The sequence below is a fragment of the Mus caroli genome, chromosome 3 (genome assembly GCF_900094665.2).
Source record: "Mus caroli chromosome 3, CAROLI_EIJ_v1.1, whole genome shotgun sequence".
Taxonomy (NCBI): Eukaryota; Metazoa; Chordata; class Mammalia; order Rodentia; family Muridae; genus Mus; species Mus caroli.
In genome coordinates this window covers 81,486,255-81,504,641 of record NC_034572.1, presented here as the reverse complement: position 1 = coordinate 81,504,641, position 18,387 = coordinate 81,486,255, and the positions used below count along the sequence as shown (strand labels likewise).

Below are 18,387 nucleotides of genomic sequence, written 5' to 3'. Positions count from 1 at the left end.
GGAAGGAAGGAAGGAAGGAAGGAAGAAAGAAAGAAAGAAAGAAAGAAAGAAAGAAAGAAAGAAAGAAAGAAAGAAAGAAAGAAAGAAAGAAAGAAAGAGCAAGCGAGCGAGCTGGGCAGTGGTGGTGCACGCCTTTAATCCCAGCACTTAGGAGACAGAGACAGGTGGATTTCTGAGTTCGAGGCCAACCTGGTCTACAGAGTGAGTTCCAGGACAGCTAGGGCTACACAGAGAAATCCTGTCTTGAAAACACAGAAAAGAAAAGAAAAGAAAAGAAAAGAAAAGAAAAGAAAAGAAAAGAAAAGAAAAGAAAAGAAAAGAAAAGAAAAAAGAAAGGAAGGAGGAAGGAAGGAAGGAAGGAAGGAAGGAAGGAAGGAAGGAAGGAAGGAAGGCAGGCAGAGAAAAGAAAGGGATTGTCTTAGTCACTGTACTATTGCTGTAAAAAGACACCATGACCAAAGAACGGTTATGAAAGAAAGCATTTAGCTGGGGACTTACCTACAAACAGTTAGTTTACTACCACAATGATGGGGAGCATAGCAGCATGCATAGCAGTAGATCAACAGCTGAGAGCTACAACCTTATACATAGGCAGAGAAAGGGAGGGGGAGGGGGAGGGGGAGGGGGAGGGGAGGGATAGGGAGAGCACACACACAAGAGCCTACCCTCAGTAACACACTTCCTCCAACAAGGATATAACTATTAATCCTTCTAATCCTTTAAACAGTTTCAGTCCCTGGTGACTAAGCATTCAAATACATGAGCCTGTGGGGTCACTCTTATTAAAAGCACCATAAGAATTCTGAAAGAATTTCTTTTAAAATATTAAGCCAGGGGCCATCAAAGATGGCTCTGAGTTTTAACCTGAGTTAGATCCCTAAAACCCACATAAATAGGAGAGAATAGAACCCACAAAGTTTTCCTTTTGATTTTCACACATGTGCTGTGGCATAAGTCCCCCTCCACACATACACATCACACACATACTAAAGAAATATTTTAACTGTTGGGCATAGTGGTACACGCCCTTAGTCTCAATTATCAATTATTAAAGTACATGCAAGAGATAAGGCTAAATCATATGCACTAAATACTTAATAGTCACAATAATCCAATAGAGTATTATTATTATTATTATTTCCATTTTCCAGCAAAAGACCAGGTATGATGGTACAGAGGCAGGCCAGGTGTGCTGGAGCACATCCTTAATCCCACCATGGGATGAGGAGAGCAGAGGGAGGCAGACTTCTGTGAGTCTGAGGCTGAGAGTTACAGGTGAGACTCTGTCTTTAAAACAAACCAACAGCCAATCCTAAAACACTGGATGTCTTCTTCAAACCACAGTTAATTAGCGATGGGGCCAGAATGAAACTCCAGGGCTACCTGACTGAAAAGCCATGTGCATCTTACACACCTCAGCCCAGAATACTGGGTTAAAGGGTAGAGTCACTAGGCATCAATGCCTGTTTTTTTTTTTTTTTAAGTTTTTTAAAATTTTATTTTATGCATATGAGTGTTTTGGCTGAAAGTGCTTGTTGGATGCCTTAGAGGGCAGAAGGGGGCATCAGATCCTCTGAAACTCGAGTTACAGATGGTTCTGAGCTGCCAGGTTGATGTTGGGAACTAAATCTGTGACCTTGCAAGAACAGCCAGTGTGCTACATTCAGTGAAGCATCCCTCACAGTTTTATTATTTCCTAGAAAATGTTATAACCCCTTCACTGCAAACCAAGTTCTTTTCTGCACATTGCTGTTAGCTGTAATACTGAGGACTAAAGTCAGGGTGTTAGCATGTGGTACAAGCAGGATATATATATATATATTTTGGCTTTTTGAGATAGAGTTTCTCTACATAGCCCTGGCTGTCCTGGAGCTCACTTTGTAGACCAGGTTGGCCTCAAAGTCAGAAATCCACCTGCCTCTGCCAATGCCTCCCAAGTGCTGGGATTAAAGACGTGCACCACCTCCTGCAAGCAGGAATTATCTTAGCCCTTTAAAAATTTTTAATTTCACTTTGTTGTTGTTGTTTATTTTTTGTTTTTGAGATAGGGTCTCACTATGTAGCCCTGAATGGCCAACTTGACATGTAGACTGGGCTGACCTGGGACTCACTAAGATCTGCCTCCTCCTGATACTTTTTCCTTTGAATGTTCTGAAGAGAGAACCCAAGGCCTCTGAAAGACAAGCTCTATCAGTGAGCTCTACAGAGAGTTCTTTCTTACTTTGTTTCCTTTCGATGCAGGGTTTCACACTGTAACCCTTTCTAATCTTTAACTTGTGGCAAGACACTATGCCAGGTCTCATTAAGTTGATCAAGCTAGTCTTTAATTTGGTCTGTAGAACAGATGGTCCTTCAATTTGTTAGCCTCCTGCCTCAGCAGCCCAAGAAAATGTTTATTTTTGAGAGTCTTAAATAAACAAATCTAGCCCTTGAACTTACAATCAGCTGTGTATGCCAATGATCCTAGGACATGGGGAGTGGAGGAACACAACCAAGAGTTCAAAGCTGTCCTCAGCTACATAAGATCCTGACTCCACTCCTACCCTAAATACTACCCACTCCCAAAACATAAAGAAATGAGGTCTAGGAGCTGGAGAAATGGCTCAGCAGTTAAGAGCACTGACTGCTCTTCCAGATGCCCTGAGTTCAATTCCCAGCAACCACATGGTGACTCACAACCATCTGTAATGGGATCAATGCTCTTTTCTGGTGTGTGTCTGAAGACAACTACAGTGTACTTATATAAATAAGAATAAATAAACCTTAAAAAAAAAAAAAAAGAGCAACTCTACCCCCTGGGAGGCAGAGGCAGGCAGATCTCTGTGAGTTTGAGGCCAGCCTGGTCTACAGAGCGAGTTCCAAGACAGCTAGGGCAACACAAAGAAACCCTATCTTGAAACCAAAACCAAAAACTGGCTGCATATATCCCAAAATATTTCCCTTTCACATTTAAAATTGTTTGCACATGGGCACACACATGTCACACAGTGCATGTGGACTTCAGAGGACAACTTTCAAGAGCTGCTTCTCTTTCTACCATGTGAGACTGAAGGGCAGGACTCAAGTTGAACAAACTTGCCAGCCCACGACACAGGAGGCTCCAGCGGCAAGAGGAGAGCAGGGGCTGGGTCCCTTGCAGTAACCATATGAGTTCATGGGACCAAGCTCGGGGCAGAGTTGGTGACAGGGACCTTTACCGTCTGAGCCATTTCACTGGTCCCTAACATTTAAAAATCAATCCCCGGCCGGGCGTGGTGGCGCACGCCTTTAATCCCAGCACTCGGGAGGCAGAGGCAGGCGGATTTCTGAGTTCGAGGCCAGCCTGGTCTACAAAGTGAGTTTCAGGACAGCCAGNGCTANANAGAGAAACCCTGTCTCGAAAAACCAAAAAATAAATAAATAAATAAATAAATAAATAAATAAAAATCAATCCCCGCTGCTGACTCTTTTTCAGAGATGAAGAAGCCTATGTAATCAATGCTTCCTGAATTACAGATCACTGTCTGTTAAGATTGCTAAGTTGCTTTTTTTGTTTTGTTTTTCGAACAGGGTTTCTCTGTGTAGCCCTGTCTGTCCTAGAACTCACTTTGTAGACCAGGCTGTCCTCGAACTCAGAAATCTGGCTGTCTCTCTCTCCTGAGTGCTAGGATTAAAGGTGTGCGCCACCACGCCAGGCAAGATTGCTAAATTTTGAAATCAATTTAGTGGCTGGGATTAACACTGGATTTTAACTTCAGTCACATGTCCATCTGTGCTTACATGTGAGTATACACATGTGGTCACTTCTGTAGTTGTAATTTTGTTTGTCCACTGTGTGCTCAAGACACATGCACATTGACTGCTGAATCTCACGATTCCGAGAGAGCAGCAGAACAGGGCAAAAGATGGACTGATTTGGGGTTCCTTCCAATGAGCCAGGTTTGCCTCACAAAACCCAAATGAGAGCTCACAGCTTTGTAGAACTCCAGTTCCCAAGGACCCAATGTCCTTCTGCTTCCGCAAACACCAGGCACACTGTGGGGCATAGACAAACATACCCACAAGATGAAAATAAATCCTAAAGAAGAGAGGGAGTTTATGAGGCAGGAGTACAGATCTGCAATAGTGTTTGCACAAGATATATACAGCCTTCAGCTCAGTCCACACCACGGCAGACAAACCAACGAAAGCGTCTTAGGGTAGAAGAACGTAAGAAAGCTGGGGAACATAGTTTGATAGCTGAGTGCTTGTCTACACAACCCCCAAAGCTCAACCCCAAGCACCACAAAGAAAAACAACGTTCAATGTCACTTCCAAAAATATACAGAAGAAATGAGGGATTGCTTCTGGAGTTCTCTTGGTTTTTATTTTGTTTCTTTAAAGATTATTTCTATTATTGTATATATGTTTGACTCTGTGTATGTGTGTGTATACATACCCACATGTGCCACAGTATGTATACAGAAACCAAGAAGACAACATTGTCGAGTCCAGTCTCTCCTTCCATCTTTCCGTGGGTTTTGCATAAATTCAGGTCACCAGGCTATTGGGGCACGCATCATTACCACAGATGCTAAGCCATAGTTAGGTTATCTAAACAGATTGCAGTGAAGAGAGACCTGAGGAGAGTGAGGTCCTTATTCAAGAGTTATCGGGTGGTACATGCTCCTCAGCCGCAGAGCCCTCACCTTCCCATCACAGTAAGTCCCAGGGTGCATCGGGTTCTTCAGTGGCAAATCCATAGATATGTCCAAGTTTGTTACTGTTTTTGCAGTTCACATCTCAAACTGTATGACGACCATTAAACTTCACTCTACTGCATGTTAGCTACCATGCTAACATAAAACTGTATGACGACCATTAAACTTCACTCTACTGCATGTTAGCTACCATGCTAACATAAAAAGACTATCAGTGGTGCCTGTTAATGAGGTAGAGATGAGCCCTGAGCAGTTGCTCAGGATTACATCACAGCACAAGAAAACAGATAACATTGGACACGGCCAAAGAAAATTCTGCCTATTTTGATTGTTCTACAAACCTGTATAGGAAACCAAAACAAAGGAGGCACATAAATTATCTACCCTTCTACCAAGGACTGAAGTCAGGACATGGGCCACTACACTCTGTGGCCTGAGCTCAAGGTCTGGGCTCTGAGCCCAACTGAGGTGACCATGTGACATTTTCCAGCCAATCTCTAGGTGTGGCTAGTTCTCACTATAAACAAGGGCAGAATAACTAGGTGGGTGTAGAAAGCCAGTCTTCCCACACCCAGGAGCCAGCAGTGCAGGAGGGCAGTAGTGACAAACACTCATCCTACAAGCAGAGGGTAGATACTGACCCGCCTGGCCACTTGGCACAGATCACTTCCCTCTAGTGAGGAAACACTAAAGCTGACACTTTGAATCTGGCCTCTGCACTGGGAGCACAGGGCAGCCTGGAGCTACTGCCTGGAATGAAGTTGATCCCAAGCCCTGGGTTGATTTTATTCATGGAGTTCCCATACCACAGTCTGAGTCTCTGCAACAGTGTACTAAGGTTGCCAGAGCAGAGCTGGGATGCAGTTCAGTGGTATAGCGTGGACTCAGCCTGTGTGCGGCCCTGGGCTTGATCCCTAACACAGAAATGAAGAACTCCCATGCAGTTCGATAAAAAGACAAGAAGTAGCCAGGCAGTGGTGGCACATGCCTTTAATCCCAGCACTTGGGAGGCAGAGGCAGGCGGATTTCTGAGTTTGAGGACAGCCAGGGCTACACAGAGAAACCCTGTTTTGGAAAAAAAAAAAAAAGACTAGAAGTATTTCTAGTTTTCCCAAACCCGCAGACACACGTGCTGAATAAAATGAGCACAGGCAGAGATCAGCTGGCTTTTGTTTGTGTTTTCACAGAGGATCTTACCATGTACTCTTGGCCAACCTTTATGCCACCGAGCCTGGTGCTGAATGCACACTCCTCCTGCCTTTGCTTCCCAAGTGCTGGCGTTACAGATGTCTGTCATCACTCCCAGCTCATGGCAGAGCTTTGTGCCCTCCTCAGCCCAACATTTAAGATAATCACTCAGAATCAAAACTGCCTCCTTATGATTTTGTAACATTTCAGTCGATAGCAGATAGCAGCTAATAACAACAATACAATCCACGAACTACAGAACTGCGCATGGGGTTCAGGCCTCTACTCTCAGATTAAGCAGAAGGAGTGTTATGAGTTCAAGGCTAGCTTGGGCTTCGACCTGCTATCAAGGAAGACAATATATATATATATATATATAACTATATATATATATATATATATATATATATATATATATATATATATACAAGCTGCAAGGATAAGGAAATAAAGGAAGAGCTCTGAGTGGAAGATTGGTTCTAAGAGTTCAGCAGGCTGGCTCTACTTGTTTTTCTGCTTCCTTTTGTGGAAGTTCAAACCAGCTGACTCATCCTTCAGGGTTAGTCTCATGTCAGACCCTGAACAGTGACAGTAAGAAAAGGTTTCATTGAGTGATCGTTAAACTTTTCCTTTAATCTAACAATACATTATATGTCCTTAAATAAAAAAGACAGTTTGTCTATCAACGTAATTCGAAGACTAAAGATAGCATAAATGTGCATATGAAGTCTAAAGTAAATACTCAAATGTTTATTCTTGTTTCTAAGTAAGTATGAATTACATACACAAACAAGCTTAGAATATAAATATTATTTTTTAAGCTCTAACTCTATTGAGATACTTTCCCAGGCTGTATCTGGAAATATAAACAAGGAGCTGACTTACCAATGGTGGGGTCATGGTCTTCTGGGAATCGGTGGCTGATGAACTGCATTGTCATGGCTTCAAAACAAGAGATGCAACTCAGGACAGTGTGACCAGGAAGTATTTTAGCTATCAATTTTGCACAAGAGCCAGTAACCCATCTGGTCTGAGGATTGCGTTTCAAACGTGTGTGGCAAACAGAAATGGTTACCTACCACTCTTCCCAACTCCACCGGCACCCAGCATCACTAGTTTGTATTCCCGGGAGAGCGCTGCAGGGCTGCTACAGCTGCTACCAACGGGGCGAGCTCCGGACTCCATTGTCCTCCCGGGCAGTCCTGGGCCCCTGGGAAAGGCCTCCTAGAGGAGAAGGCACAGAACATTCAATCCAGTATGGAAACAGTGGGCCACAGCTTGAGCCTCCTGCGTCCGTCCCCAAACACCGTGGCCTACTCTGCTCATTGCAGAACGCTAAGAAGCCCTACATCCTCTCCCTTCCCAACCAGTCTCAGTCCTAAAACAGATCATAGATGTCCAAACTTACTTTTTCCAGAAAACTAAAAAGAACTTGGAACTTCAGATTGAGGCAGCGCGCCAGTAGGAAGGAGCCGGATGAGTGCTGAGTGCTGCCTGACACCGCCACGTTCTTTCCCGGTGGCCGTGGCTCCCACACTTCACCACCTTTCCCGCCACCGTCACCCCCCGCCCTGTCCACCTGAGCCTGTACCTCTGAAACCAGCTCCGAGGTCGGGTGGTAACCCGCGTTCCTTCCCCAGCTGCGCCCCACAGCCCAGGGCCCCGCCCGGGTCCTGGAAGATGGCGCCGGTGGGCGGGGCGCGACCCTGAGCCCCGCCCCCACAGCTGACAGATACTCTGCTCCGCCCCACGCCTACCTCTAACTCGCAAAGCCCTCTGGTCACATATGAATCTCAAGGCTTGCACTTACATAAATGGATGTTCTATTAATCGAACAGATACTTTTAAAAATTTATTTATTTATTATATGTAAGTACAGTGTAGCTGTCTTCAGACACTCCAGAAGAGGGTGTCAGATCTTGTTAAGATGGTTGTGAGCTACCATGTGGTTGTTGGGATTTGAACTCAGGACCTTTGGAAGAGCAGTCGGTGCTCTTAACAGCTAAGCCATCTTTCCAGCCCCGAACAGATACTTTTAAAGTGATCAATTTAGGGTTATTTGCTGCTGGTGGAGAGAAAATATCTGTCACCAGATGTACAGCACAACAAACCCACACACCCTCAATCTTTCAAAAATACAGGATTACATTAGGGTAGGTATGGTACTTGCTACAAAGCAGCGCCTCATTTTCCAAAAATGCTGTCATATCAAAAGCTCTTGAAACCAAAACCAGATGATCGCAGTATCCAGTTATTCTAGTTGGAATTTTAAATTTTAAAACTATTAAGACAAATACAAGTCAGCTAGGATGGAAGCACACCCATATAAATCAAGCATTTGGAAGGTGTTTGTGCCAAGCAGTACAAGGGCCACCTTGCATACCAGCTAAATTCGACATCGGGTTGCATGAAACCCTGTCTTAAAAGCAGAGCTCAGGAGAAATTATCAGTAGTTAAAAACACTTCTTGCTTCAGCACAGAATCAGGATTCAGTCGCTAGCACCCACACAGTGGCCCACAACCATCCAGTTTCAGGGGATCCACAACCCTCTTCTAACCATTTGCAGGCATCAGGAATACAAATGGTGCACATATATACACATAGGCAAAAACATGCATATGAATAAATACACCTTTTAAAAAAGCAGATAGTTCATGCTTTAATTCCAGCACTCCAGAGGCAGGTGTATCCCTCAGTTTGTGACCAGCTTTAGACAAGTCAGAGAGATGGCAGGTCTCTTTTGACTTCTAAGCTAGTAAAGGCTACAATGTGAGACCCAGTCTCATAAAAAACAAATTAGCATAACTGGGCACTATCTTCATCCACTCTGCACATCACATGGAGTGAAACTTTCCTACATTATTCTTGCAACCTCCACTTCCCTTTTCTGCTGGAGCCAGGATATAGGTGAGCAGCTTAAGCTAGTCTACAGTGCCTGACCTTTCTGTCTCAGCATAACAGTGCTGAAGGGAGACCAGGAGGGAACAGAAAGGATGGTTTAGGGCTCTACTTCACAGGCCAGGCTGACTTCAAAACCATAGCAACCTTGCCTCAGTCTTCCAAGGACAATTATTATTTTATCTTGTTTTTAGGGTCTGAGTCTCATATATCCCAGGCTGGCCTTGAATGCAAAATCCCCCATCCTCCACCTCCTGAGTTCTGGGATAAGTGCTTTCATGTGTTGCTACAACTTTTGAAGAATTGGGTGTGGTCTCAGGCAGCTGTTTCAATCCCAGGTGTGAGGATATGGGGTTGCTTGAACTGACTGCAGCAGCTATGATTTGCTGATCCCATTACACATGGTTATAAGCTACCACGTGTTTGCTGGGAATTGAACTCATGCCTTGTGCTCTAACAGAGGCATGGTTTTACCAGCTGCAGTTTCTGCAATTAATTGTGTAACCTTTGGAATTCTAGAACTTTATTTATTTATAGTATATAAATGCTGTGCCTGATGGTCTGGGTGGGTGGCTGCTGGTGGTTTACGGCGGTTGGCTGTGGTTTCTTAGTAGCTGTGGTCAAAGAAGAAACAGAAGAAATTAGATTCAGGGATTTTCCTAATTTCTCTCCTATCTAGTGTTAGGGGCGAAACTGGGGGGATGAAGGGTGTGAAAAAGAACCCACAAAGCAGCAAAGGCCAGCTACAAAGCCCGCAATTAGATGCTTTACTAGAGTTGCCTCGTGCATAGTGTTTCTTCACAGAAATAGTGGTGACAAAAAAAAATGGTGTCTCAAAATACTAATTTCTCTCTCTCTGTCATAGGGTCTCTCTACATAGTACTGGCTCTCCTGGAAATCACGGTGTACACCTGGCCTAAGAGATCTACCTCCATGCCTAGCCTTCAAAATAATTTATAAAGAGAGCAAGGGGCTAGAGAGATGGCTCAGAGGTTAAGAGCACTGACCACTTGCTCTCCAAGAGGTTTTGAGTTCAATTCCTAGCAAATACATGGTAGCTCATAACCATCTATAAAGGGATCTGATGCCCTCTCCTAGTGTGTCTGAAGACAGCTACAGTGTACTCATATAAATAAAAAACCAACAGAGTGAACTAAGTAACCAGACACAGTAGCATATGCCCAGAATACCAACACTCTTGAGACAGAGGCAGAAACATCTCTCAAGGTCATTCTGGTCTACATATCAGAGTTCCAGGGTAGCTAGTGCTACAGGAAACGGTCTCCAAAACTCCAAAGGGGGAAGTGTTGAGGATGTATCTCAGTGGTAGAATTTTATCGAGCACAGAGTTCTAGGTTCAATTACCGAAAGCACAAGAGACAAGAAAACATTCGAGTACCTTTTAGGCAGTGGTTGTAACTACGCTGAGCTACACAGTAGTTAAAGGCCAGATGGAAGGTCAAACCTGGTAGGTATCCTTAACCCCAGAATTCTGGACTCAGAGGCAGGCAGATCTCTAGGAGAATGAGGCTAGCCTGTTTCATACAGTACTCCACCCAGGTGGCTCAGATATTAGTGGTACTTATCATGTAGCCCTGAAGAGCTTAGTTTGTTCACTGGAAGCACAGTGGAAGGAAAGAATTCATTCCTGAAGGGATGTCCTCCGACAGCTACACACATTGTGGAACAAAAGTGTATTCATTAATCTTTTAAGATTTCTTTTTCTCTGGATGTATTTGTAACTATATGTATTGCATGGCCCCCTTGGAGGCCAGAAGAGCATACAGTGAGACCCTATCTCAAAAACAAAATAAACCATTGAAGGGGAAAAATAAAAAATAGAAAACATGTAACTTAAAAATAATTATAAATCCTTTTATATTAAGGATATTTTTTCAAAGTTATCAGCGTAAGGGGCATATGCAAATGCAGGCGCATGTTATGTTCTTGTTGGGCAGGGTTTATGCTATGCATACAGAAGGATATTAAGGGGCTGGAGAGATGACTCAAAGGTAAAAGCACGACGTCAGGGGATCCAGCTTCAATTCCCATTTGCCACACAGCAACTCATATCTACATACATTACTCCAGCTCCAAGGGATCTGATCCCTCCCTCCCACACACATACATGCAACAAAACAACAATGCACATTAAAAAAATAAATAATTAAAGAGTTTATTGATATTAGTGTATGAACAGGCTAGGGAAGAAAAAGAGAAATGACAAGCAGAATATTTATACATTTATTTATAATGAAATTATGGTCTAATTATTTACAACATACAAGAAACCAGAGAATAAGTTTGTACAAAGCCAGCCCGCAAAGTATTCAAAAATGTGCAAAAATGACAGTCAGTATCTCAGACGCTCCTGGCTCACCACCAATTCCTTCACTTCCACAAATCAATATTTGATACAAAAAAGTTCTTTTGGCAAAACCCGCAATGCCAAGAAAAAAGGACAAGTTGCAATTCCAGTCAGAGTCACCGTCCTGTCGGTGGCACCACATCCCTCTTCTTGCTGCAGCCAGTTCTGAGAGAGACAGATGAGTGTTTCACGGTTTCTTTGACCGAGCTGGAAACCGGGAGCTTAGAAGGGCAGTGCCAACAGCAATGGCTATCTGAAACAAGTGTGCCTAAAGGTGCCAGCTTTGGATCATCCCAGTAAAGAAACAATGCAAAAATAACTGCATTTTCCTGTTCAGGATCCAGTTGTATTTGACCATTCTAAATTAGTAAAACAGCATTTTCCAAACAAAGACTCCAAATGGAAAGAAAGAGGGATGAGGAGCTCTTAGAATTACATGTAAGTATGGAAGGAAGGGTCTTAAAACCATTTCCCACTAATAAATAGTAAGGCTTTGTTTGTAACCAGTTATCAAAATTGACCCAATAGTAGTAAAATACAAATAAAACTTTCTTTACAACAGAGTTGAGGCTATTCATTTGGAAAAGGCTAGATCAGGTCAAACATATGTAGCAATGACTCTGTCCTGATATCTCACTGGACAAGCACATTTCATCAACTGTTAAAAAGCTTGATGCAAATTTGTGATTCTAAGTGAATTTTAACGGATGTTATGCCACTGCAGAAATAGGGTTTTAAAAAGAATGGCATCCCTTTATGACAGGGGACACTGTGTCCCTAACGTCTTCGAAGATCCGAGATGGCCCCCAGAACAGGTCCCAGAGTCTTGTTTAATCAAGTGCATGCATTATTGCTAAGAGAGTCACTGAGGGTCAAAGCTCTGTCCACTATTTTCTATGGGGCCATCCAAAATGGCATCTGCTGCTTAGCTCGTGGCTGTGATGAAGGGTACTGATAGCCCAAACTCCAGCCCTGTGGGAAGCTACTTGCATTTTTATGACCTCCATGTTCTTCCTCTTCATCAGAGGAGTCTGCAGCGTAAGCTACTAAGCCAAATCCCTTCTCTGCCGTTTTCATCTTCTTGGCTGGATAATCTAGAAGAGAGAACAACCCCAACCCCGACCCCATCCCCCACCAAGAAAAAATACCATAAATTCGTTAATTAAAAAAAAAGATGTTAATTATAAGTGGTTAGTTGGACACCATTTTGTAGCCACAGGGTCAATGGTCACCCCATAACGTTGATGATATCACGAAAAACAGCCAGCACCAGCAAATGACAATCCACCAGAACCATGTAAGAAAACAGAGAAAGAAAAAAGAAAAAAAAAAAGAAAAGAAAAAAGGAAAGTTAGCAAGTGAGTCTCTGGAGACTAACATTTCATCTCTTTTAAAGAGCTAAAAGAAAAGAAGAAAAGAAAACCGTTTTTTCTTCTTCTGTTCACTGTTATCAACTAGAGGCAGGGAATACAGCGTATCCCCATGCACAGGATGCAGAGTGCCGGGATGCTGCGGGGTGATGAGCTCAGCTCCCAACACATAGGAAAATTAACTTTTCCTAAATCTACACCTGATGACCCCCAATTAGACAAAATGACCGACAGGATTTTGAAATTACCTCCCAATCATTAGTATTTCCTAGGACTTTCATGCCACTGGGATGTATAAGATATAAATTAGGCAACTGTATTCCTGACACAGAATGGCTAAAAATGGAAAGCTATATACTGTCCTTACAAATTAAAAAAAAAAAAAAAAAAAAAAGTGTTGTTATTAGCCAGTAGATGACTGAAATTGGATTAATCTGGTTGACCACCAGGTTAGAAGACTAACCGTTTCCACCCCTACTTGTCATCCCACCCCCAGCTGCACTGTACTCACCATGGCTTCCGGCTAAGGCCCCAGACCCATTCCTTTCATCAGACTCAGTTTTTATTCCAGTCACTGGAAAAGCTGGTGGAGGCATCAACTGCCTGTCAAAAGCAGAACAGTTCTTCTCAGAGAGGTCCAGTATTTTGAATAACTTAGTCAAAATATCAATAGTAGCTGCTGATATGAGTAACAAAAGACCAACACCTTAACCATTTACCTTGGTCCTCCCCCTCTTTAATCATATAGTTAAGACTATTAAAAGAAGAATTCAGTTCCCTCCTCGACAGTTAAAGGCTCTTCCACTGAGCTATATGCCTCCTCACTACCACTTATGAAGGCTAATGTCATGAACAGGAAAGGAGAGTCCATATATGACACCCTAAACTACAAACTGATTCAAATATTTCTACCCATAATATGGGTGCTTTTCTTTTTAAATTTTACTTTATTTTTATGAGTATGTTGCCTACATACATGTGTACCCCATGGCAAGTTCCCATGGAGACCAGAAAAGAGTGGTGGATGCCCTGGGATTGAAGTTACCAGGGCTTGTGAATTTACATAAGGGTGCTGGGAACTGAACCTGGATCCCCTGATTGAGTCATCTTAACCTCTGAACCATCTGTCTGTCTGTCTATCTATCTATCTATCTATCTATCTATCTATCTATCTATCTATCTATCTATCTATCTATCTATCTATCTTATCTATCCAACACAACTCATTTTATTTTTTTGAGGGACTGTCTTCTGTAGCCCAAGATGGCCTCAAACTTGATGGTCTTGAACTCTTGATCTTCCTGCCTTTATCTCCTGAAGGGGCATCTACCACCACACCAGGCTCTATCATTCTGAAGCAGTAAGTGACTCGATTGCATTAACACTTCTATGACTGCCTAATTTAGGAAAATGCCCCAAACCCAGAATATAACTACCTTTTGAGACAGAGGTTGCTATCATATTACCCAGTTTTCAATGAACTGTTCTGTTCCAATAACTTACCTGTCCCTCTCTCGCTCTTTGCCTGAGGAACTTGCCGGCTTCGATCCTGCGCCTTCTATCTCATTCTGACTGGAGAAGCCTGTACCTAAATTAGTCATATGAATGGGTCCATGCTATGAGCAGAAAAATACAGTAGCATTAGCAAATCTACAACTGCTGCATTGACTTTAGCTCCTTACTGTAACTGTCAAGCGCCTCATCTCTCTGACAAACTGCCATCAACTAAAAAGGCATTTCACGTTCTTTGGGATTTGGGAAAAATAACTGAAGTCAAGAAGGGGTTCTTGTTTCTGTAGAATTTAATAAGGGGGATGGTGTAATTCATTGTTTAACCAACTGCTCTAAATCCAAATGGCTTCTAGAAACCTAGTGACATTAATTGCAAAATGCTTAGTTCTGAAGATGTCTCGAAGACTGTGATAAAACACAAAAGTGCCTTTTCTGGAATTATCCTATATCCTAGTCTTTCCTGACCTGGGACTAAAGCCAGGGCCTGTGCACTGCACATACTCTAACACTGCACCTCCTCCAGATCACCTTTCCTATGTCATGGTGTCACCACTCCATTTTCCCATGTGTCTCCTGGGGTGCAAGAGCAGGGTAGAGCTGAGAAAAATTGTCCTTTCTCTTTTTAAGGGGGCAAAAGAGAACAGCAAACTGAAAGCCACAGGTTATATAAAAATTATGAATTTGAAGATCGGCAGCTTTTAGGGAGTGGCTTTCAATTATCTCCGTTAAAAAAAAGACAAAAAAGGGTAAAACTTAATACAATTCCTGAGTGTTGGTCACGGGAGACTTCCCTCTAAACTGTATATCACTGACCTCGAAAACAAAAAAAAAAAAACTGGTAAAGTAAACTCACTCTTGCTTTAAATTAATTCCTCAAGAATAAGAACCTAGCATAACTGGATTTCAGAAGGGAAACTCCTATCTTATAAGACAGTTGATATGAATGCAAATTCCTATTTTAAGGGAGAACACAGCAGGGTAAGATAAGAAGGAAGAGTGGTGTTTATTTAACCTGGTATCCAAGCAGTCCAGAGTCCCGTTCATCAGGCAGCTCCTCTGTGAATCGCCTCTTCTGTGACTGTGGCTGAGCTGGGAGTGGGGGCTGGGGCTGGGGGCCAGCAGGCAAGGCAGTTTTGACAGGAGCAGCAGGAATAAAAGGAGCGCTTATTGGGCTCTAGGACCAAAGAAACCAAGGCGGAATAAAGGGTGAGACTTGGATGGATAAGTAACACTAAGAACAAACCTCAACAGTGAGTGTTTCACAGCTCTGACTCCCATTCTCCACAACTGTCAATTAGATCTCCTGCCCTGATTCTCAGGCTGACCTGGCATAGGGAGTAAGGGGAGACCACACAATACTCACTGACCAGGAAGTTCTAAAGCCTCAAAAGCCTAACATTACTGATAAACAGATACTTGCCGAATCTTCACATCCTTTAAGATTCTATCATTATGTCCCCCTTTATATAAAAAAAAACCAGAGTCTCCGTACAGCAAGAAATGACACAGCATTATCCACTATGCCTTTTTGCATTTCAAGTACAAAGAGCTGATGTAACTCAAAGCTAAGGGATTTTAGATCCTTCTTAAGAATAAAAAGTAAACAGCCTGGGGCTAGAGAGATGGTTGGCAGTTAAGAGCAGCTGTTGCTATGCTGAGAACCTTGGTTTAGTTCCCAGCACCCACATGGTAGCTCGGAAGTGCCTGTAAGGTGAGCCAACAACCCATTCTGACATCTTCAGGCACCCACACAACACTTATAAATATATACATACATGCAAAACATTCATACATACAAAATAATCTCAAAAGAGCTAAAATTAAAAAAGTAAAAATAGTTGTACTTGATAATACACGCACTTTAATTTCAGCACTTAGGAGGCAGAAGCAAGCAGATCTTTGTGAATTCAAGGTCTGGTCTACATAGCAAGTTCTAGGCCAACCAAGGTTATATAAAGACCTTTTCAAAAATATAAAATATTGATGAAGGATTATAATAAAATTTAGTTTTGGGGGCTGGCGATATGGCTCAGCAGGCAAGAGAACTGACTGCTCTTCCAAAGGTCCTGAGTTCAAATCCCAGCAACCAAACGGTGGCTCACAACCACCTGTAATGAGATCTGAAGCTCTCTTCTGGCACATCTCAAGTGTACTTATGTATTATAATAATAAATAAGTCTTTGGGCTGGAGTGGAGCAAGCAGAGGTTCTAAAATTCAATTCCCAACAACCACATGAAGGTTCACAACCATCTGTACAGCTACAATGTACTCACATACATAAAATAATAAAATAATCTTCAAAAGAATGTAGTTTTTAAGTCTTTAAATTTTCTATGTGTGGAATGTATCTGTGCACACACCTAGAGGCCAGGGAGGGCACTGGGTGTCTCTCATTCTCCAACTATTCCTTTGAAGCAGGTTGTCTCCTTGAACTTGCAAATGATTTCTGGCCTAGCCAGAAGTTGAAAGGATCCTTGTGTCTCTGCCTCCTAGGGAACTGGGGTTACAGATACGTGCAGCAATTTTTACTTTTTCTTACTGAAGGTAATTGAAAGGCACTCACCAAAAGCGTCATCCAAACTAAGGTCCTTATAACTGCAAAAACCCCTAACTGCTGGGTCATCTCCCCAGCCACTAATGACCTTTTTTGTTATAAACTGTACAACTGTGCTCATAGCCCAGAGGCAGATAGCTAGGTAATGGTTTAAGGCTATAGAGTTTATTCAGGCATGGACTCATTAGAAGGAGACCACATGGAAGGGCCCACCATTAATCCATTACTATGTTCTTCTAATTTTACCTTTCTCTTACAACTGAGGTTTGTAGATAATGTACAGATGGGTTAGAAGTCCAAATTTTTCCTAAAATTCTTTTATTTTATTTTATTGGGATTAGAAACAAGACCATGCACTCTACTACTACTGAACTTTGTCTTTACCTGATAAAACTAGACTCTAAGACTGTTAAAAACAGGAGTTAAAGTAAGATTTTTTTCTTAAGTCATATTCCCTTTAAAGTGTTAAGTTTTCGTAACCTTCGCTTCTAATACAGAAAATATAACAGTAGCAATATGGCCCATTTCCTCAAGTAAGATTTAATGAGATGAATTAACCTTATTAAGAAACAATAAAAGATGGCTGGGTCTAAGGGTACCTGCAAGCATCATAGATGGCAGGGAAATCATCTGTGTGAGATTAAGAATGAAAGCCAGGCAGTGGAGGTACAAGCCTTCAATCCCAGCACTCCAGGAGACAGACAGAGATAGCAAAATCCCTTTGATGGTCTAAAGAGCAGGTGGACTTATCCACTGTTACTTGTGCATAGTGCTCCTATGCCATACAAATTTCCTTTTAAGAGCCCATGAATAGATGGTTCAAGAGATTGTTTTTGTTAAATGCCACGTGCCACACAAAACCAAAGGTTCTTTTGTTTTGTTTTGTTTTGAAGACAAGGTTTCTCTGGGTAGTCCTGGCTGTCCTGGAACAAACTCGGTAAGCCAGGCTAGCTGGCTCTGCCTGCAAAGAGCTGGGATTAAAGGGATGTGCCAACACCTCCCAGCCAGAGGTCATTTTTCTAAACCACTGGTACCATCGTTATTCTAAGGATACTAATAACAACCCTGGTAAGCGATACCATCAGGCATTCCCTTCTGCATCTTTATACAGCCATTGTCTCCATTAGTAGAACTTTGAAAAGAGTCCTTAATTATGCTAAGATTCATATTATTGTGTCTGGGCTGATTAGTCTTACAAATATCACCCATTCCAGTGATTGAATATTCATATATACCACCTTTTATCCAGATAACTGATCCAAAAGCATGAAGACAATCCTCACCATGGCAAAACAACATTATACTGTTTCCTATTACAGGTGTGCTTTTTATCCCCATCTCTTGTTTACCACTCTAGAGACGGGAGGACCTGGGAGAATGGAGTCAAAAAATGAGGTGGACTAAAGTCTAATTCAATAACCAACTTTTATTCAGAGCATCTCACAATTTATACCTTGAGAGTTAAAGAGAAGTCACATGATTAGTGTTTAATCACAAGAGCTAGCCTTATGTGACAGAGAAGTCTCACATGGAAAAATTCTACAGACGTATATAAACAAGTAACAATAGCCAGTTTTAAAAAATAACCTATATTTAATAAATAATCTAAATAATGTAAATTCACTCCTATCTATCCACTATACCTGAGAGGGGCACGAAAGCATAATCCAAGAATAATTCCCTATTTTTCAAGAATCTGAGGTCCAAGGTTCTTGCTTTCCTGGAGTACTCTCACAAGCACTCAGAAAACTTACACACGCCATTCCTGGACCATGTTCCCACATCTCCCCCTTCCTTATTTTTTTTTTTTTTTTTT

General features: G+C 42.2%; 2 protein-coding genes across 4 annotated transcripts in view; both read right to left on the bottom strand.

Moving 5' to 3' along the window:
* The window catches only part of Rit1 (Ras like without CAAX 1), a 12,126-nt gene extending 4,559 nt beyond the window's left edge, over positions 1-7,567 (bottom strand). The window contains exons 1-3 of one of the 2 annotated variants that reach the window (XM_021157717.2): positions 7,459-7,567; positions 6,947-7,091; positions 6,753-6,809 (exon numbers count right to left, since the gene is read on the bottom strand). In XM_021157717.2, the coding sequence (XP_021013376.1) occupies positions 6,753-6,809; positions 6,947-7,052 (163 nt within the window). In that variant the 5' untranslated portion in view covers positions 7,053-7,091; positions 7,459-7,567. The other variant, XM_029475439.1, reaches the window with a different exon arrangement.
* A 3,359-nt stretch (positions 7,568-10,926) lies between these two features.
* Positions 10,927-18,387, bottom strand: part of Khdc4 (KH domain containing 4, pre-mRNA splicing factor) — a 27,755-nt gene continuing 20,294 nt past the window's right edge. Inside the window, exons 11-14 of one of the 2 annotated variants that reach the window (XM_021158249.2) lie at positions 15,029-15,190; positions 14,008-14,120; positions 13,016-13,107; positions 10,927-12,228 (exon numbers count right to left, since the gene is read on the bottom strand). In XM_021158249.2, coding sequence (XP_021013908.1) covers positions 12,029-12,228; positions 13,016-13,107; positions 14,008-14,120; positions 15,029-15,190 — 567 coding nt within the window. In that variant the 3' untranslated portion in view covers positions 10,927-12,028. The remainder of the gene's footprint in view (positions 12,229-13,015; positions 13,108-14,007; positions 14,121-15,028; positions 15,191-18,387) is intronic. The other variant, XR_003836195.1, reaches the window with a different exon arrangement.